General features: G+C 32.3%; 2 protein-coding genes across 2 annotated transcripts in view; one reads left to right on the top strand and one right to left on the bottom strand.

The window, feature by feature from the left end:
- The window catches only part of LOC129228024 (centrosomal protein of 97 kDa-like), a 51746-nt gene extending 49377 nt beyond the window's left edge, over nucleotides 1–2369 (bottom strand). Inside the window, exons 1-2 of the mRNA XM_054862651.1 lie at nucleotides 2357–2369; nucleotides 1919–2058 (exon numbers count right to left, since the gene is read on the bottom strand). Coding sequence (XP_054718626.1) covers nucleotides 1919–2058; nucleotides 2357–2369 — 153 coding nt within the window. The remainder of the gene's footprint in view (nucleotides 1–1918; nucleotides 2059–2356) is intronic.
- A 221-nt stretch (nucleotides 2370–2590) lies between these two features.
- On the top strand, nucleotides 2591–19511 carry LOC129227534 (60S ribosomal protein L24-like). Its single transcript, XM_054862109.1, has 5 exons — nucleotides 2591–2668; nucleotides 2748–2823; nucleotides 6409–6656; nucleotides 14948–15011; nucleotides 19391–19511. The coding sequence occupies exons 1-5, from the start codon at nucleotides 2664–2666 to the stop codon at nucleotides 19466–19468; spliced, it is 471 nt and encodes a 156-aa protein (XP_054718084.1). The 5' UTR covers nucleotides 2591–2663; the 3' UTR covers nucleotides 19469–19511.
- The last annotated feature ends 1873 nt before the right edge of the window (nucleotides 19512–21384 follow it).

Raw genomic sequence — 21384 nt, 5'->3', positions numbered from 1 at the left:
GCGGTATCACATCTGTACCCCTAGTTTTAATTTTAAGTCTCTTGGAAGCATTGCGTATGCTTTAATTCAGAATTGTAGCAGAAATACTCGCGCAGGGTATGATACACCCGTAGAAGTCAATTCCAAAGAAACTAATTTTAGAATGTCTCCACCCTTTCTACTCCTTCAATGTTATGACCTATGGGTCAGCTACTCAAGGAATCGACCACTTCCAAAAAAAAAGGTGGGAAGAAATTTGATTGAAGCGAAGATATGGGTATGTCATACCCTGCGCGAGCAATCTCGGGTTAAAAAGAACCATGTTTTAAACTAAACAATCCTGATGATGAACACTATTTAAATATTTTGTAAACTAAGTTAGTGCCCTAAGCCAGGGCTAAGGCAGAAATACTTAAAATACACCGCAAACTCAGTTATTCCATCCAAGGACTGAACTTTCGTGCTTTTTAGCACTCATCAGCCCAGAATAGGAATTACCTGAGCTGGAGGTGAAAAACCTTTTAAGGGAGCCATGCAAACTGGTAGCTAATGTGGTGTGCTAATTCTACATTAGCTCTACCATTTTATTTGGCTCTCTTAAGAAGTTTTTCGCCTCCAGCTCAGGTAATTTCTTTTCCGGACTGATGAGTGCTAAAAAGCATTGAAACAGCAGTCCTTGGATGGAATAACTGAGCTGGCAGTGTATTTTAACTATTTAAATACATTTATCCTTCTTCAATAATACAGTGATATACACTCCCCGATAATCTCATTGAAAACAGATAGCGATACTTCACAGCTTACTAAACATTTTTATATTGTCCTCTACCTTCGACTAACTCTAATATAGTTCCTAAGAAGAATTTTCTTTTTTTAAATCTATATTTTGTAACTTTTTATAAGGAAAGAGTTAACCAGAGCCCATTATAAAAGGCAAATGAATTAATTGGGGTTATTAAAACATTGTGAGTGTGAAGCCACGAAAGTTGAAACGCAAAAGGGGCAAGGGACAACAGTTTTTAATTATTAACTTCCACTTGATCAAATTCTCATACAAATTAGAAAATGATTTTCATACATGAAAATTAGCTTTCATTTTGTTTTAGAAGTAATTATAAAAGAAAACTAAGATCGCTAATTTGTTACTGCAGCTACTTGAAGGACAACTGTAGTTCTGAAAATTTGCCCAATAAAGAAATTCTTGAGAGGCGACAGTAAACTCCCATCGAAGCACCATGTTCCAACCTAGGTGAGCCCTCGATCTCTCTCCTGTTAAGCAACCTAACACAGCCCAAAGCTATGTTTTGGAGTCTTTCATTTTGAAAAACGGCACACAGACCCCTATTTTGACCCAGAAATTGCAATTCCCCCCCCCCCCTAGTTCAAGCCCCTCCCCTCCCTTCTCATAATGCATCTTTAAAACCAGAAACTGGATCTGTGCTTGCCACCTATTGCAATGAAAACCCCTTTTGCTTAGAAGAGGAACATGTAAAATCTTATTGAAAGTCAATATGAGCAGCACTGGGCACCTAGGAATGTTCATGACACAGACCATGCCATTGATTTTTTTTTTTTTTTTTTTTTTTTTGGGGGGGGGGGGGGATATCTTCGTCATTTTTTGGGAGGCTTTACGACATTTAGGGAAGATGCAACCTTGCTAATAGGGGAGTGGCACCCCTAGAGCAACATCTGTATGTTTTGAAGTCATATTTTGTGAATTTTTCAATTTTCAATGTATCTGACGAATTCTGATGGGATGGGGGAAAATCAAAGGCCATTTTCCACACCAGTGCCGAAAAATGCGTCGTAGAATTCGCTGGTCAAAAGTAAGAAACATAAAACCACCCGACTTTGGTGAGTTTCTGTAACAAAATATCATACTTGTGTAGTCATTTTCAGGAAAAAAAAAAGATAAGCAATGAAATAGATTTCACAATACCTTTTCAACGTCCGGAAAGCATTCAAGATGTTCTAATTTCGTCAATTCATTATTATCCAAAATTAAATGTTTAATGCCGATTCCGTCTCTCTTTTCTAATTTTTTAATCCCAGCACCAGAAAGATCTAACACATATTTTTCTAAAGAAAAAAAAATATACACATATTTTATACTTTCATTTTTTATAAACAGAAACAAAGACAAAATTAAATTTAAATTAAACGCAAAAATATAAAGATGTTTATGATCATGTTTTGTAAGCTAACAAAAAAAAATGTGATTGAACTTTGAAAGAAAACGCAAAAAAACACTCTAAAACAAAAAATTTACATAGTTTTCATACAAAAGAAATAATAGCAAAAGTTGAAATTTAATGTTTCTATTGAACATTATGTAAAACTAATTATTTTTAAAACAAAACTACGAAAATTCGCTAACCATTGCCCGCCATTTTGAAACATAAAGAAATTAGTTGCCATTTCTAATTTAGAAATATGAAGCGAAAATCGCTTTAATAAATTAATAAGAAAAAATACACTTATTTATTGAACGTCAAGTATCTTTTATTTTAAACATCAGTAATAAAGTATTTGCTGATGGCCGCTGCCATAAAGAAACTTGCCACACTCACAATAATAGGCTACAAATTTCAAATTTGTATTATGGCAACATATGTGTGATGCAGAAAAAACAACAATTTCTAAGCCTTTTCGATTCGTAGTGGTGCGGAAACAACTAAAGCAAAATGAAGTAAGTTTTTGTATTTGCCATCTTTATAAATCCATGTTATTTTTGAAAAATATTCATGACTTTTGTGTTTTAATTTTAGGATAGAGTTGTGTGCATTTAGCGGGTATAAAATTTATCCCGGACATGGAAAACGAATGGTTAAAACTGATGGCAAAGTAAGTACGGGTTCGTTTTTGAAGTTTCTATGATTGTTTTACAATTTCTCAAAACTCATCCATTATTAATAACCAAATTAGGTCATGTTACGATTTTGACTTTCTCACCAAACCTTCTTTGCTCAGACCTTTTGGTATATATTACTCTTTCTCGCACAATTTTATAATATTACGCGTCTTTTCTTTAAAAGTTTAGGTTTGCTAGTGTTTCTACAAGTCTGAAAAAAAAATCATCTCATACCTACGTTGGAATGTTGAGGCCTTGATTCGATACAATATGACCGATGTACATATGTCATAAATTATCGCCAAATTATGATTTTAACCCGTAACAAGGGACGTGAGGTCTCATTGACCGCTTTATTAACATTTTTTTTTTTTTAATCGTGTAATTAAGATACATTCCTGTATGTTCTTTGAATTAATATAACCATAGAGAAAAAATATTTTGGAATTGTGAATTGAAATACCTTTTCCGAGGAAATTTTGCTAGAGTAAAATCATATGCAGCAGAGAGAAAATAACTATCTACTTGCAATAAAAAAAACTATGACTAAACTATTTACTAATGATTTCATTTTAACTTATTACATACATTCAGAAGATTTTAGTTCCAGAATGTTGATAATATGATGTTACAGGAAATTTTTGACAGCACCTAAACTATTAGTATATCACATCGTATTTCCAGAAATAATTCAGCTCTTATTGTCCCCAGAACATTCGTTGCTTACATTTAAAGAACATTTTCAACAAATATCAATCTTATTTTGAATATGTTTCATTTCTGCATAATGCGGATCAAATAACTGAATTCATATCTTCAATTCTAACATCAAGAGCCATGTCTAATACTGCAAAAAATTGTGCTCTGAAGTTGGCGGATGGTCTCACAGACTGCTCCTAAAGAATGCGATGAAATTTAAACCAGATGGAGATGCCAAAAGATACTAATAAGCAAGGGGTGTGTTCAAAAGCAAAAAGCTATTGGGGGAAAAACCATTCTATCGGACTGAGAATGAAATAGGGGTGATCGTATGAACTTCAAAGAAGTTTGTGAGACAGCACCTTCCCTGTTAAGGGTCAATGCGATTATTTTCACAGAGCTATCTGTTTTCTGGAACAAACGAATTTAAATTGCATTTTAAGTTTATCAGTAAAAATCAGGGTTGGCCGATTTGGACCCAATTGGGTTGGACCCAATGGGTTTTTTTGAAAAAACCCATTCAAAAAAACCCATTATTTTACCCACTTTTGGGTTTTTTAAATTTTCTGAGAATTTTTTTAAAAAATTGATTAATTTAAATACTTTCACAATTTAAACTTATTTTTTATTTGTTCTTCACCACAGACAATGAACATGAAAAATGGATTTTGAGCTTTAATAGTATTTCTTAACTCTTAACGGCATTAAAAAATATACTTCAAAGATTTTAAATAAATGTATTTAACTTTTTCTTTAACTGGTCAATAAATAACTCAAATTATCTTGACCAAGTCCTGTCACGTCTGATTTTCTCAATATTTGTAGATTGTACAGAAGAAACTAATCTAGTTAAAAGGCTTTCATGTAAATTATTTTCTGCTAACCAACACGTCACAAATCTCGAATAAACACAAGGTAAATTTTTTAGAAATAAACAGATTTTTCAAACGGTCGACAGAAAACAGAACAGGTACAGTATTTTCATTATTTTACAAAAAAGTTTAATATTTCTTACCCTGTACACAGAAATAGAAAAACACGCAACATAAAATTAAAAAAAATGTCTTGATTAAGCTGGAATTCAGTAAAAAGGGATTTAAACTAATTGAGGTTCTACAGTAGTTTTGCACAACAAAATGAAATACTATAAAGTAAAATGCAAAAAAAAAAATGTAGTAATTAAAAAACGAACCATAGATTTTATCATTCGAGAAGTAACTTTGCCTTAACTGTTGGTAATAATGAAAATTAAAAAATCTGAAACTTAAACATTCTTGGGTTTTTCGTCTTTTTATACTTTTCTTCATAAAACTCTGAATTTTAACTAGGTTTCCAGCTTTTTACCCGAAGATAATCTTTGCACTTTGTCCATATACTTATGCTACAATATGCTACAAGTACCCCCACATTTTCCCTAAAAAAAGACAAAAAAAAAACACATTTCTTTTAAAAAACCCAACTTTAGTTGGGTTTTTTTTGGGTTTTATTTAAAAAAACCCAAAAAAACCCTGGGTCCATGGGCTTTTTTAAAAAAACCCGGGTTTTTGCCAACCCTGGTAAAAATTCTTGTTGTCAACTTTCATTTCAGAAGAGGAAATGACTTTCTACCAGAATTAAATCAGAGAATCATATGTGAAAGTGTGTTCCATGAACTCATAATTCATGAGGTTTTTATTTTTGCAATGCACGAATTTTGTCTACTTGAATAAATAGCTGCATCATTTGTCCCCCTCCCTGTATAAACTTGAATTTGAGGTACAATATGATCAGAAATAATTATATCGGAAGTGATAACATTTATATCAACTAAAGAAGTAGAGAATTTTAACCCCCACCCCCCTGAAAAGGTTAAATATTTTCTGTATCCTCCCCTGAGCAGATATGCAATTTTTCAATGCTTTTCTTACTACAAAAAAAAAATCTATCATCACTTGTTTTAAGGATTTATAACGCATCATTTTACTGGGAATCAATCAAAATTTTATGAGTCTCCAAAATAAGTCCACCATACCCCGTTTTGAGTAAGTTTTGCTCCCATAGACTGAGCATTACACCAACCAATTATATCTGATTTCCTCATTAATTCTGGGCTCGTTATTAGAGTTCCACTGTAACCTTTTTCTCTATTAAAGAATATCCCTTTACTGTTATTAGATGTAGTTAAAATGCTTTTGGGAAACGTTACCGAGAAAGCAATTAAGCACCTTTATCATAGGGTGACTAAATAATTGAACACTAAAACAGTATCATTTGTTATCCTGGAATAACAGGGCTAACTGCATGTGTTGTACCCATTTACACTTTTGGCAAAATAAATTAGTTCTCTAAGGAGGGCTAATTAATTGAATTTTGCTGTATTGTCCTATGCATATTTGTTTCTATTAAGTGGGATCAAGTTTATACATAATCAACTTTCAGTTTTATAAATTAAAATTCTTTAAATCATTGATATCTTTATTGTTAAGAAAAGATTGCTTTTACAGAACTTCCCTCTTTTTGTTCTGGGTGGCTGTCCAAAAATGTCCCACTTTTTTCATTCCCCCGTCACAGAGAATCAATCCATCTTATCCCTATAGCTAGATAATATAGATATGTGGGTACATGATTGAAAGCAAAATATCCTACCAAGAGGCATTCCTACCAAAAATGTGTTAGTCCGCTATAATGTTTCAAAAGTATATTCCTGTTTTTAAAAAAAAATGATGTCAGATGTGCTTTTCCACCCTTCCCTTTGCCACAAACTTCCAATTTTACGAATGCCATCAAGCATGAATTAATTGATGGACAACCCCTAACAAGTTTTTATGACGCTTACAACAACATAGAGACAAAAAAATTGGTTCTGTTGCATTGCACTCATATGTATTTTATTCACCTAGGTATTTCAGTTTCTTAATGGTAAATGCGAAGCATCCCACATGATGAAGCGTAATCCAAGGAAGATTACTTGGACTGTGTTGTATCGTAGGAAGCACAAAAAGGGTATTGAAGAAGAAACCAGCAAGAAGAGGACTCGTCGTGCTGCCAAATTCCAGAGAGCAATTGTGGGTGCTAGCTTGAGTGACATAATGGCTAAAAGGAATATGAAACCTGAAGTCAGAAAAGCACAGAGAGATCAAGCTATCAGGTATAAATCTAAGTACTTACATATCTCTTGAAATGTAGCTTTAACAATACAGTATGGGACCCCAAATCCGACCTTTCAGAATTTTGAATTATGACTCATAAAATACTGAAAACTATCCACGTGTGGTATTTGTCATTTTTGCTGGGTTTATCAAAAATTCTTAATTTTCTTGACAAGACTCCTTAAATATCACTCTTTTAATTTCAAAGCCTCTTGTTTTCTTTTATTGATATTTGAACTTTCAATAAATATCTAAGGAAAACTGCCCATCTTTATCAATGGTTTGAATTTTTTTTCTACAAAATTAATATTAATGCTATGGTCCTAATATGTTCATTCTATACAGTCAACCCTCGTTTATCGCAATTAATTCGTTCCAGGCTTTACCGCGATAACTGAATTTCTGCAAAGTAGGATTCTGTATTTATAAACCGAATATTTTCCTAACTAGAGCGCATAAACTTACTTGGGACAATTTAAATAGGTTTTTAACGTAATTTGAGCCTTCCAGACATAAAACCCCTTAACCACCATTACATTTGCATTACCTAATATATTACACAAAATATGAGAAAATGAGATTCATTAGACGTAATAGATATCACATAGTTATTATTGGGAAATAAAACTACATACACACATGCATTCTTACACACTACTATTAATCTATGAAAATAGCTTAATTTGTTCGATGAAGAATTAATTGCCAGTTAGTGACCGTATGTGCCCCCGTTCTTCTACATTTATCCTCATTAAAGGTATTGCGCATACAACTTATAAAGCTAGTACACTGTTGAACACCATTTACAGATTTATTTATCCTCTAGTGATTCATACTTTCTAGTTATAGTGTTTAAAGGTTAAAATGAAATAGTAATTCGCTACCCTTTCTTTGGCAATTTTATACCTCCGCTCCCTTAACTAGTACAACTACAGTCCCTCAGAAGAACTTACCTTGCAAGACATACTTTGTTATTCTTTTGTAGGAAAAAATCAATACGATTGCATAAAAAAAGGCTAATTACTATATTTGGAGAAAAAAAATCGTGATGTAGTGAAGCTGCGAAAGATACGAGGGACGACTGTATAGTTAAAATGGTTTCACTCTTTAAGGGGTTGTGAAATTCTAACAGTAACATTTTTAAGGGGAAAGAGCTGTTCTTAAAATCCTAAAATGTTCATTATTTTATTCCCTACGTGATCAGAAACATCAATTCAACATAAAAAGAAACTTCTCAGGCTCTAATAAATTTTCTCTAGAAGAGAAAGAGAGAGAAATTTTTAACTGCTTGCTGCTGCTTTTATCTGCTGGAAGGGGGGGGGGTGCAAACTCTAGCAGTCATTCTGCTTCTACAAATAAGACCATTTAAAATCTTTTATTTTCTCCCTTGAAACTTTGACTCGATCTTGTTTTTTCATTTAATAAGGTTGGCAGTTCTGATACAATAGAAGCCGATTAATTGAATTAACCACTTAATCAAATTGTCAAAAACAGAACAAAATCCAACTATGAACTTAATAGCAGTTTATACATGTGAGCTAAGATTTATAGATAAGATTAAGTTCAATATCGCTGTTCCTGCTTCGGATTGTGCACCTTTTTCCTTCTTTTTTTTCTTATTATATTGGAGCAAAAATGCCTTGTTCCATTTTCTCAATTTGGATAGCATTTCCGCATTTTGTGAAAAATGCCGGAACCTTTAAAAGTGCATTCTAATTTTTGGGAATGAAAATTATAGCAACTTAAATGTTAGTTTGAAAAGTGCAAATGTGATCTACTATTCTTTCTAAAGGGGTTTTTTTGGGGGGGGGGGTCTAAAAACCAATGAGGTAAGAAAAATACTACTGTGTCTCGGCTTTGTACTTTGCAACAATTCTGGAAATCATCAGAAAATCAACCCCCAAAATAGGTGCTAAAAGATTGCATAGATGCATTTCGGCCAAAAAATGAGTTGCAATACTACGAAAAAGTTATTACCTAATCTATTGTTCTTATAAACCATCTTAGTATTTTACTTTATGAGAAAACTTTTTGGCAGAAAAACAAGTTTTCTGTTTTAAAATACAAATTTTTGTGAAACTACTAATTTTACTACTTGATTTTCGCGAAAGTACCTACTTAAGATTCTTGTGAAGGTACCAGTGGCGTATATATGTTTTTATTTTAGAGGGGGCCCATATAACCAGGATTAGCTCCCCTTCCCCCCCCCCCCCCCCACACACTTTTTTTTTTGTAATTTCATATTCTTTTTTGGGAGGGAGGGAGCAACAGAGCTCTGATCTGCTCATCTTTTTTGAGGTCTGCCAAGGACTTCATACTATTACCCAGTGGAGAAACCAAAAAATAGTTTTAGGAGTGCATTTGTAAAAAAATCTCGCTTCTAGTGAGGAGATGGGGGTGTCCAGGGGCTCTCCCCCGGAAATTTTTTGGAATTATTAGTCCTAAAAACACAGTTTTAGACGGTCTCTGGTGATGCTACCGGGAATGAAAATTCGAGGGGACATCTGCAGAAAGTTTTAGAAATTGAAATCTTAAAAACGGCATTATAGAGGCTATATTTGTTGACATTAGTGTAATGAAAGGAATGGGTTTATTTGAAGTTGCCCCTGATTGGTTTTTCTAAAACAGGGTGGCGACAGATCAGGGAAAAGTCAGGGAACTTTATTAATCAGGGAGAAGTCAGGGAAATATCAGGGAATTTCAAAAAAATCAGGGAAAATTGATTTTATGAAGGAAAAAAATTTTTTTTTCCTTTGCAAAATTAAGTACCCTAATTCTCTACGCATTTTCCGCCAATTATCTGTTTTTAAAAAAAGTTAAAAGGTGCGATTATACACTGCCGCATATTTGTGCTTTTTTTTCCTTAACATCAAATTATTGCATCTGACTTAACCACAGGATGAACTTACTAAGATTGCTTCTGTGTCTGTAAAGTTGTTTATTTTGCCTAGCTTGAAGTTTGCTTTCACACTTTCAATTTTACGTAAAATAAACAACCCCACAGGTAAAGAGCAAACCGTCATTAATGCCTTAGCCCCTTTTTCTTTATTCCATTGTCTCGAAGTAATAAGCGTATTGTAATCAAGATTTCAAGAACAAATCTTTGTTTTTTGAACTAATACTGATAAAAGCTTAAAAGTTATTACTTCTTTGCGTTTTTAATGTAATTGCTAAAATTGAACTTTGAATAAAAAAAACTTTGTTTTTTACCGTTATACTATTTGCTGTCACCGCAGATTATAAAGGTTTTCTTTTCTTCAGGCTTAAATGATTCTTTTATTTTAAAACCAAGTTATATTCTTCTTTTATATATTTTGAAATTAACCAATTGCTTTTTTCCCTCTTGCATTTCAAAGCTGTTTGTTACAAAAGCAACCTTAGACTTTTTTCGATACATACTGAGATCATTTGAAATAGTTAACTTGTGTTAGAGAAAAGCTCACTATGAATGGATGTCAAAAGGTTTCATCTGTTTTGCATAAATATGTCAATTTGTTATATAAGAATAACTACATTACTTCTATTATTTCACTATTACTTGTAATTCTTGCAACAATTACATTATACTGTTTGAAAATTTAGTTCAAAATAATTTTAATTACTTTTTAGTTCTATTAGAAAATACACATGTTTTTAAGAGTGATTTGAATGGTTTCTTAAAATTCTCATGCTAAGTGGTTACTGGAAGTAAAGTTTTTTTTTTTTAATTTTATATAACTTTCCATATAGAAAAATTTAATATACTGTTTTGTAGTTTTTTTTTTTAACCATTTTATTAAAGAACAGCATCTTTTTAAACTTATATCTTTAGTTCAACAACTTTACACAACTTAAAACGTTTAAAATACTGCATTTTATACAAACATACAATGGATTTCAAGTAGAGCAAAGAAAGGAAACCATTATCATTGGTAACGTAAATCAGGGAAATTTGATGAACGAAATCAGGGAAAAGTCAGGGAACTTTTTTTCACAGTTCCTGTCGCCACCCTGTAAAAAATAAAGCGAAATCCATCACCCTTCCGCCCAATTTTTTAAAATTCAATTTCTAAAAACGCAGTTTCAGACTAACTTCGATGATGTTACAGGCAGTGCGGTTCTGGGGTGCTCCCCAGTCTTACATAATATAGACGAACGCGCGAACGGTGTTCGCAGAAAATTTTTGGCTCTGCAGAAATTTTTTTTCAAACTGCTACCGTTGATTTAAAAATATATATATATATATTTTATTTTTTTAAAGGGAATTTTTAAGAAAATCTCAGAATTTATTTCTGTTAAAGCCTTTTTCCAAAAGCATTTTAAAGCACATGTGTAAAAAAAAATAATGGTTTTGGCAGTGGTTCAGTTGGTGAAAAATAAGCAAACTATATGTTATTGTAAAAAAAAATTAAATGATGTAATGATTTAAAGCATTCTTTTTTTTTGTCTCTTTCATATTTGAATATAAATTTAATTTTTTATTCAAGGGTGAGTGAGGCAAAATAATTATTTGCAGAAAATTTTCCAGTTAGGATTTGTGTTCGCAGAAAGCTTTTCATTTTATCTAAGTCTGGTGCTCCCCAAAAACAATTTAGAAATTTAAGTCCTAAAAAATTAAGTCATCTTTGCAGACGCTTAGAGGTAAAGAAGTGGTTTTAGGGATCTTCCTCCGTAACTTTTCAAAATTGAAATCTTAAAGGCACAATTTCGGACAACTTTTGGTACTAACCTTAATGAAAGGGTGTTGGTTTGGATTGGGGATCCTTCTCCAGAAATGTTTTGAAATTGCTGTCCGAATAGCGCCTAAATAAATGTGCTTTTAGGACATAAATTTCCATTATTACTCCAAACGAACACGTAAAACTTATTTTAAATTTCTTTCAGGGGGCGATAATTAAAGAGAGAAATATTTTGAAAACCCTTCTTTTCAGACTTACTAGGAAGAAAAAAAAAGGGAGGGGGTGAAAGAAAGAAAGGGGAACTTAATCTGCTAACCCATAAACTGCATCTGTTTAAAAAATTTTGAGTTAAAAGATTTCTTTTTGAAATAATTGAGATTTTTTTCCCCAATATTATTTGCTTTTCTTTTTGTTAAAAATAATTTCAACCCCTGAAAATATAAAATTACCCTCGAATAACTCTCGGATCCCCTGATCCCTTCTGAACACCATTGCATGGTGCCATCTAACGCAGGGTTCCCAAATTTTAACAATTCGTCACACCCTTTGAAGAATTGGAATTTTCTCGCGGCTTCCTAGTCTAGTTTAGTTTTATTTTATTGTTACCGTGGACATTTCGCGGCACCCTTCACCTCTTCCTGTGGCACCCAGTTCGGAAATCTCTGATGTAACATATTATAACTATTATTATCACCATCATATTTATTTTTTCTTTCTTTCCTTTTTTTGTAGTTTAAATGATTGGAAATTATTTGCGAACAACAAAAACAAAAAACTATATATAAAAATTTTTTCCCAGATTTTGGAGGGGGCCGGAGCCCCCTCAGCCCCTCCCTTATATACGCCCTTGGAAGGTACCTTAAAATCAGGGTTGGGTTTTGGACTGTCCAAAACTGGTTTAGGACAGGACAGGTGGTTTTTACCATCCAAAACTGTCTTTAACTGTCCAAAACTATGCTAAAGCTAAAGAGGTGTAATCGAATCAATTCCTATTTACTGAAATATTCTTGATGCTTAAATCTGATATTAATGAGGTTTAATTAATAAATATTTTATAATGTTTTTCTACAAAATGTTCATTTAAAAAATATCTTTTAAAAAATTGCCAATAACTCTATTACATAAAAACTTCCTTATGTAACAGTTAGTAGAGTTATGAAAGGAAGTTCATACACAGCACTACCAAGACAACTCATTTCAGTTCCATTTATAACTCAAAGGAATGTTATCAAATGTGCAATGTTTAGGTGCAAAAAAAAATAAATAAATAATTTTTTTTTAATGAATTGTGCAAATAAGTTTTACATGATGTTTTAACAAAAATTATTTTTAAAACCATAGATTAAAGAACAAAAAAAAATGATGATCAAACACTTACATTTTAAAACTTGTGTTATTCTTTTCTTAGTTCATATTTTTACTATAATACATTCTGTATCTAAAAAAATGTCAGTTATTGCATTTAAGTCCATTATTGCACTATATTTTGAGCACTTTCTTTTGCACACAAGCATAAATGTCTAAGAATTTGGTTTATGGTAAAGAAAACAAAAGAACTAACTCATGGGTTTAAATTGAAATTTTTATTGAAGAATTTAATTCCTACGTAACTAAATCAGTGGTCGAAGTGGTCCTATATATCTTATATTTCCTATATTTTCAAAAAAAGCATCAAAATCGTCCTATATTTCCTATACTTTTGAAAAATGTCTTATATTTCCTATATTTCTGTTTTTTATCCAATTTATTTCTTTAAAACAACAGTAAATAAACTATGACTTCGGATTTTTCGTCGAAAGTACGTGTGCAAACGAATTTTAAATTAGCAAACGCAACTGACTAAATCCTGCAACAAGCATCCTCTCTCATTGGCTACAGCATGACGTCACTGTAGTGAGTGTAGTTTCGAGAACGAAGTCTGAAGTCGGTTTTAGAGTTTTGCGTTTGGCAACACCGTTCCAAACGCAAAAGCCAGCGGGTTTTCTTTTTCGTTTTTGTTGGTATGTTTTTGTGTTCAGTGCATTTTCTGATCGGAATGTTCTAATATTCTTTTTGCAATCTTTTCTTTTCGTGAAATTTTATAGCACAAAATATCTGGGGTTTTTTTTTTTGCTACAAAGCATTGGTTATTTCCTGTTAGTTCTCAACACAAAGACGGTTTTTATTTATTAATATAAACAATGTTTGTGACACTTCTATCCCTGCAAAACTTGTGAGTTGCTGTATTAATTATCAATAGATTTCACTTTGTTCAATTTTTTTTTTTTTTTTTTGTCTATAAAGTACACTGTTTTTTCAAAAATTATTCCTTCAACTACAGGAAAGTCATTTTAGGTGTAAGTTATAATTTTGTTTGAGTTTTTTTTAAAAAAACAAAATCATTACTAAATAATATATATGTATTATTTCTTTTTTCATAGCGAAACTATTCATATAATGTGTCCTATATTTGTCCTATATTTCTTGTGGAAAATGTCCTATATGTGACAAGTCAATCACTTATACCCCTGCTAAATTAAAATCAGCTATTTATGTACACTTGAATGTTCACATTGAGTAAATATATTAAATAGTCAAAAATAAATAAATAAAATAATTTTGACATATTTTGTTCTGTTTTTGATATTTTCTCACAAAGTATCGTTTCTCAAATAACGGTTTGGGACACTTTCGGAGTTTTCAACACAAGAGTTTTGAACAGGATGGTATAAAACTTGTGAACCCTGCTTTCATTTGCGCACATGCATAAACATAAGGTTACCATTACCAAAAAGAAAATAAATAAAATTGAACTCGGGCACACAAATTGAAATTTTACATTAAGAATTCAACTTCTATGAAACTAGATTAAAATCAGTTGCATAAATAAGTTGAATGGTCATATTAAATAAATGTTCAAAAAAAAAAAAAACCATTACTTTGATACATTTTATTCTGTTTTTGATGTTTTCTCACAAAATACAATATCTCTAACAATGTGGTTTTGAACACTTTCGAACACGGGGGTTTTGGACAGGACGGTAAAAACCAGGGTTTTTACCGTAGTGTCCAAAACCTTGCCAACCCTGCTTAAAACCGTAGTAGAATCAGCCTGTATTGGGCCCTGCAATGACAGCAACCTTATGAATTTTCAAAGTTTGTCCAGCTATCAGTTTTACGCTGAAATAATTGTTTTGTGCTACATTGTAGATCAGTCTTACTGTCATGGCTTGATTACTGAATAGGTCAACTAGACCCTGACTAAATGGCTGAAATTGCTTTAGTCTATTTCTAAAATTGTTTCAGCCAACAGCTAAAGTTATAAAGTTTGAATACTGAGGGCCCCAAAAAAGTATTTTGCCTAGGGCTCCTCGATATCTTAATCGGGCCCTGCTTATTGTAACTATTTAAGTGATAATCAGTAATTATAACCGTGCTAGAGTTACTTAACATTTTTTTAAGGTATAAAAGCACCTAGTAAATCAAAACTACAATTATCTAGGGTTGTTGGCGATATTGGTATTGCTGGTTTAGAAAAGTGTTTAAGCTGAGAGTATTTTTATTTAGTCAACTGTAAATCTAGGTTCTAACTAATTATTTTTCTTCCACTCTGTAACTTTAAATTTTTGATTTTGTTATACTTTTATTTCTAGGGCGGCAAAAGAAAAACAGAGAGCAGCAAAAGCTCAGAAGAAAGCTGCTGCTGTTCCTTCAAAGGTATTGTTAACCTGTCAATTCGTGCAAAAAGTTGCTTAACTTTTACAGCTTAATGATCTTTTTTTCTCCTAATTCCCCAGCAGATGTGGATTTTTGCCGTTTTTAGCAATTCATTTAAATTTTAAGCTTTATTGATAATGATTGGCTTATTTGAACTTCTGACTTGCATTGCAGCAACAACCTATTTTTGACTTGACTTCAGGGCCGATCCTAGGGTGTCGGCCGCCCGTGTGCAAAGACCAAATGTGCCCCCCCCCCTCGAGTAATTTGCATATTTTGACTAATCTTTAACGTCCATATAAATCTTTCTTCAAATTTCTATACCAAGTTCTAATTTAAAAAAGAAAACAGAAGAATGATGAATTCATAAGAAGGAAGAAAAGTTTTATAATAAGAAACTCCTTAGGTACAATTTACATCTTTTAAGAAAGTAATAGATGCCAAAATTTACTAGTCGTAAAACGCATTTTATAGTCTGTCTTCGGTGACATCAGAGGAAGGACGGAGGAGGGGGATTTCTCCGAGAAAATTATCGAAATTAAAGTATGAAAAAAATTTTTAGTTCGTCTTTGGTTGTGTTTGGTTGCATGGACAAAAGAGTCGGGGTTTCAAGTTGCATGGAGAAACTTTTGAAATTGATGTCAAATATCGCAATTTTAGGAACTTTTTCGAGACTTCAGGGGAAAGTAATGTTGGAGCTCTTTCGTAAATTTCTTTCAAAATTGGAATCAACTCGAAGTTATTTTTGGTGAGCGTAGCATAGGAAAGATCGCGTAATTCCCGAAAATTTTCCGAAACTGAAGTTTTAAACATGCAATTTTGGGTTACCTTTGTTGACATTGCTAGAGGGAGGGAGATTCAATCGTCTCCCATCGAAAGTTTTCGAAATTGAGTTTAAAAAGCAAATTCAGGCTGTCTTTGCTTACGGTAGGGGATCTGGCGGCCTTCCTCCGGGTGTTGCTCGGCACTATTGTTTCAAAAACCCATTGTTGGCTATATTTGAAAACGATAGGGGTGACGTGAAAATGTTCCGAACCGAAATATTTTTTGGAACTAAAATCCATTATGGGCTATTTTTTAGAAGGAAGGGTTTTGGAGCTCCCAAGCGGATATTTCTAAAAGCGCAATTATATATTATCTTTGGTGACGTTAACGAAACTGGGAAGCTTCGGTGGATCTTTCGGAAACTTTTCGATATTAATATCTAAAAAATACAACCATTGACTTTTGTCCACCTTACCTCGACCATTGATGGGTATGCCCTAGCACCTTAAAAAGTTACATAAGCCAGGCAGTTCTAATCCGGAATTTCTTAGAAATTCAAGTCCCAAAATCAAATTTTAGGCATTGTTTAAGAACGATGAGACAAAGAGCGGGCGGGGGTTCAATGTGCCCTCACGAACTGTTTTTTGAAAATGAAGTCAATTTCAGGCTAGTTTAGGCAGGAAGGGTTCTGTGGCTCCACGGAACCGTCTAAAAACGAAATTTTGAGGTGTATAGTGATAGGGTTGAAGAAAAGGGGGATCCGGGGTCCTTCTCCGAAAGTTCTTGAAACTGATGTTTGAAAAACGCAATTTTAGTTTGTTTTTCAGTACGTTAAAAGAGAGGGGGTGAGATTAGAGGCCTCTCTAAAGACGCTAATTGAGACTGCCTTTGGTAGTAATGTTTGGGAATGGATTTCGGGGCCCTCCATCGCAAAAATTTCGAAAAAGAAATCCGAAAAATGTCATAAAGCAATTTTTGATGACATTAGGAAAAGCTGTCCTCTGAAAACACATTTTGGACTTTATAGGCCAACATTTTTAGGCTATGTTTGATTAAGTTAAGGTGGAAGGGGTAAATCAGAGATTTAATTGGGTCCTTAAGATCGGTGGTTCAAGCAGCGTAGTTTCCAAAATTTAAGTCCTAGGAACGCAATTTTTAGCCTTCTTTAGTCTTGTCAAGGAGGTCATGACATCCTTTTGGATCTTCGTTTTGGAGAAACATTTAAATTTGCTTCCCGGTGCAAGAGCCCTGTCCTCGTACCAGATCAGAAACCGGGCAGTTCATTTGGAATCTTTATTAAAAAAAATTACCGTAAAGGGGGAAAATTAGAAATTTTTTGTTCGTCATTCAAATATGTTTGAATCCCAGTGGAGTCGCAATTTTCCACTTTCTCTCCACGCATCCACAACTATTGAACACAGAATTTGTTGTTTGAAATGCTTGCGAGAATATCTAATCAGTGTAGCTTCTTTTTTTTATAAATAAAATATGTCTTCATTGTTTAGGTCTATAAAAGTTTGTTGGGGTGGGGGCAAACATTAGTGGCCGCCCTCGGCGCTCCTTTTCACCCTTTCATGCTTCAGGAGGGGGTCATTTCCCACATTTCTCCTCCCCCTGTATCCATGCCTGATTAACGGTTCTGTCACAAATTTTGCCACCAAATGAAGCACGTGTATAAAGAGTAGATATTAATGGACAATGAACCAACAAAATGTTCCCTAACATTCTATTTTTCTTAAACTATGCTATGCTGTCAGGAAATCGAAACTTACGTACTTTGATAACTGAACATTAAAAATTCAGCATATTTATTCGATTTATTATAAGTTATCTTGTGAGAAATTCTTGAGGAATTTTGCTTGATTATAAGAACTATATGATGCGGCCCGCGGCCGCCCCTTGCTTTGGCCGCCCTTGTGCGGTGCACACCTGCTAGGGTCGGCGCTGCTTGACTTTATTATCAAATACAGTCATTATTGACATTTCATTATCATTGCCTGCATTTAACTTTCTATTCTTTTTTTTTTTTCTGTGCAATTTAGTTTATTGCTTTAACATTTTAGCTAAGAATTTATCTAAACAAAAAGCAATAATGTATGTCTTGTAGCACAATTTTTTTTAATGAGCGAAATGCTGTCTGCAGAAATTAGTCCTACAGTAACAAGTTATTGTCCCGATTAACATTAAGCATACTTTGAATAATTTTTACGTAGGCAGTATTTTTCTTCTAATCAATCATTTGTTAAATAGTGTGTTAATGATGTACTCTAAATTGCCTTCGACACCATAAGATATCGTAGGCAACATTCTAAATTAAAAGAATGAACAATCGGGTTTTTCTAATTCAATGATTTGCCGTAGTACACAAAAGGGGCTACTTATTGGTTATAAGTACTTCAAAAGATAGTTTTACATTTAAAGTTATCTATATAAATATTAAAACATTAAAAAGTAACAAAATGCGTTGGGTGTGGGGAATCGTTTTGGCTCTCCTGCAAAGTGCCTATTTTGACATGGTGCCGACGATATTATCTCAATGTTTCAAAAAATAATTAGTTTATTTGGTATTTAATGGGTTAAAAAATAATGTTAAGTTGTTGCAACTAAGAGCAAGGGATAATCTCAAAGTTACAAAGGGGTTTAACATTCAGTAAAACAAAACATTCTTTTTTTTTTTTTTTTTGAGGGGGGGGGGGGGTTCAGAATTCCTAGATTCTAGTATTTGATGTTATAAATATTGCTTTAAATTATAATGTTATGTAATAAAAAGAAAAAAAGTTAAATATTACAATTAATAAATCAGTTTTTAAGTTCAATGTACTTAGGTATTAAGTTCAGGATACTTAGTTTTGTAAATGAAGTAATATATTTTCAGTCAGTGTAACAACAGTAAAATCCCAAAACATTGAATTTCAAAGGACTTTTCATTTTGTTTGTTGTAGTGGAGTTAAATGGAATTCAGTTGCAAATGCTGACTGTATTAATGGAACATAATAGATTAAACCAACAAGTGTCAGTAACTTGGCTACCCTGAGTGCAATTTAAAGTTCATTCAAATTTGGATTAAGAGTCTTTTTTTCCCCTCTTAGCTTAACCAGCTACCACACATGTTTCTGCACCCCATATATAGACTCAAATGAGTTTTACCCTCTAAATATGTTATGGTGTACAGTTTCTATGTTCTTTACACATTATCTAGGTGCCAAGTAAATTTTTCGTGCCAAAAATTTTTCATTAATTTAAACAAATATTATATTTATTCTGTTCTATGTTTTGGGTATGATGAAAAAAAAGATACTGTTGAATACTTATTGTTGCAGTGTAAAATCAAACGAATAAAAAGGTTTTTAAAATATATATATATATATATATATATATATATATATATATATATATATATATATATATATATATATATATATATATATATATATATATATATATATACAGTATAATTTTTTAGTAATTTCTAGTATTACTGCATTAAAATTTATAAAAGAAATGTTAATGTTTAATCAGTTGTGTGAAAAGAAGCATTTTGTCATGGTATCTTGTAAAGAAAACTTCTTCAAAAGTTGTTCTGATTTTCACAACATTATATTTGTTTTTACTAGGTACAGAAAGTTGCTCAGAAACAGAAAGCTGCTAAACCAATACAAACAAAAGCTCCTCGTGTTGGTGGAAAGCGATAGAGTTGTAAAAATTCCTGTTTAATAAATTATCTGTAAAAATGCATTCATTTTTATTTGTTAATACTTTTTTCTTTTCTTTTTTTGCATCATGTGTTAAATCCATTGCAAATATTTTCATAACAGCGTAGAATCTGTTGCAGAGTCGAAGGGAGTGGGAAAAAAATGACTAACTTCTTGCAGGTTTTTTTTTTTTAATTTTTTTTAATAGTTTATACCATGCTTATACACGATGGTAATTTTAAAATTTTCTCCTAAGATCACTGAAAATTAGCACTTGCAATCGCCAAATCAGCTAATCTTGGTAATTCTCTTCCTTTGAGCAAAGGGAAAGATTTGTCAATTTTTCCAAACAAAACCTGTTAAAAGAAAAACAAATTGGGAAAATAGCACATATTTGCATATCTGCTTTGTATTGTCTCTTCTTCAGAATATAATTAGTTGTGAGGTGTAGTATGAGGGTGAAGAAAAAAGAATCCAATTCTCCTATTCTATTGTACCACCCTTCTCACTTTTACTTGAAAACTTTGGAACCGCGGGACAATTCTACACATTTACTCTTCGAATCGAATTCTGTATTTGTTTTGCAATTCATGGGCGGCATAATCTTCGTTTTTTTTATTTGTTTTATATTTATTCGTTCAGTTCATTCATTTATGTATTTTTCAATATATAATTGAGGGGGAGAGGGCGAGCGGAACACTGATGATCTTTATAACTTTATCGATAAAAGATTGCTTTGCTTTTTACAGAAATTTCTGAAACTATTCTTGAAAAGAAAAGCAAATTAATCATAGAAAAATGTCGAAGAATTTCTGCGGATGTCGGTGTGAGCATAAAATAAAAACATTTTGTAGTTGTGTAGTTAGGTTTGCTGATAGCTAGTTTGATGAATGTTACAATTAATAAAAAGGCATAAATAGTAAATCTTTCGAAAACAATCGCGCCCTGTACAAGGATTTTCTGTGCAGTTTTTAATTAGAAAATTATGCTTTTGTTTTGTCTATGAATTTTCTGCGCATCAAAAGAGGAAATAAAGAAACTGACGAATCTGCATGTTGGCACGATAGAAAACAGGAAAAGAAAAAAAAATGCTGTTGTCTTGTTAGTGATCAGAAGGATACCATATTACCAGTGGCGCACATGAATTTTTTAAAGGGAGGGTCCAAGGTCGAAAGTCTCATTCCATTATTACGCCGTCAAACATATTGACTTGATTTTATCGATTCCCGAGAACAAAAAACAGTAAAAAATAAGCTAATGAATAAATAATTAGCATTAAGTAAAGAAATAACCAGAAATTAAATAATTTACGCTTTTATTTTTCTCATAATAAAAAATTGAATTCAAGTTCAAAGGATCTCATTTCAATTTGTAATCACAAAACTAAAAACATACTTATTACTGTGTATTCATTTATAATCCCCATTCTTCTTCTCATAGGCTAAGTGCACAATATTTTAAAAAATCTCTAAACATGCGGGTTTTATTTTTTCACTTATTAAAACAGAAGTTATTGTAACCTTTGTTTGAAATTATTTCACGCACAAAATATAGAATCGTAATCGATCGGGGAAAAAAGCAAGACCTACACTGTAAAAAAAATCTAAAATTTACAGAAAAAAACTGTCAGCCAGGACGCCAGTTTTCTTCCGTTTATTTTACAGAAATCTTCCGTATTTTTATTATTTGTTCAAGCTGATTTATTATTTTATGAAGATTGAAAATTGAAACTATACTTTAATAAATCCATTTCAATATTTATTATACTACTACGAAATACATGTATACAAAGGTAAATTTCCGAATATGCCTCTGTAACAGATGACAAAAAAACATAATAATGAAATATTGATTAGGATGCAATGAAATGGAAGTTGCAAACGATTTAAGACTTACTCGCTTTAAATAAATATAAG

The sequence above is a fragment of the Uloborus diversus genome, chromosome 8 (assembly GCF_026930045.1).
Source record: "Uloborus diversus isolate 005 chromosome 8, Udiv.v.3.1, whole genome shotgun sequence".
Classification (NCBI taxonomy): domain Eukaryota; kingdom Metazoa; phylum Arthropoda; class Arachnida; order Araneae; family Uloboridae; genus Uloborus; species Uloborus diversus.
The sequence above is the reverse complement of the archived record's forward strand: the minus strand, read 5'-3'. Positions and strand labels throughout refer to the sequence as shown.

Coding starts and splice junctions, on each gene's coding strand:
- LOC129227534 (XM_054862109.1), top strand. Junction 2,824..6,408: donor TGGTTAAAACTGATGGCAAA/GTAAGTACGGGT, acceptor TTATTCACCTAG/GTATTTCAGTTTCTTAATGG. Junction 15,012..19,390: donor CTGCTGCTGTTCCTTCAAAG/GTATTGTTAACC, acceptor TGTTTTTACTAG/GTACAGAAAGTTGCTCAGAA.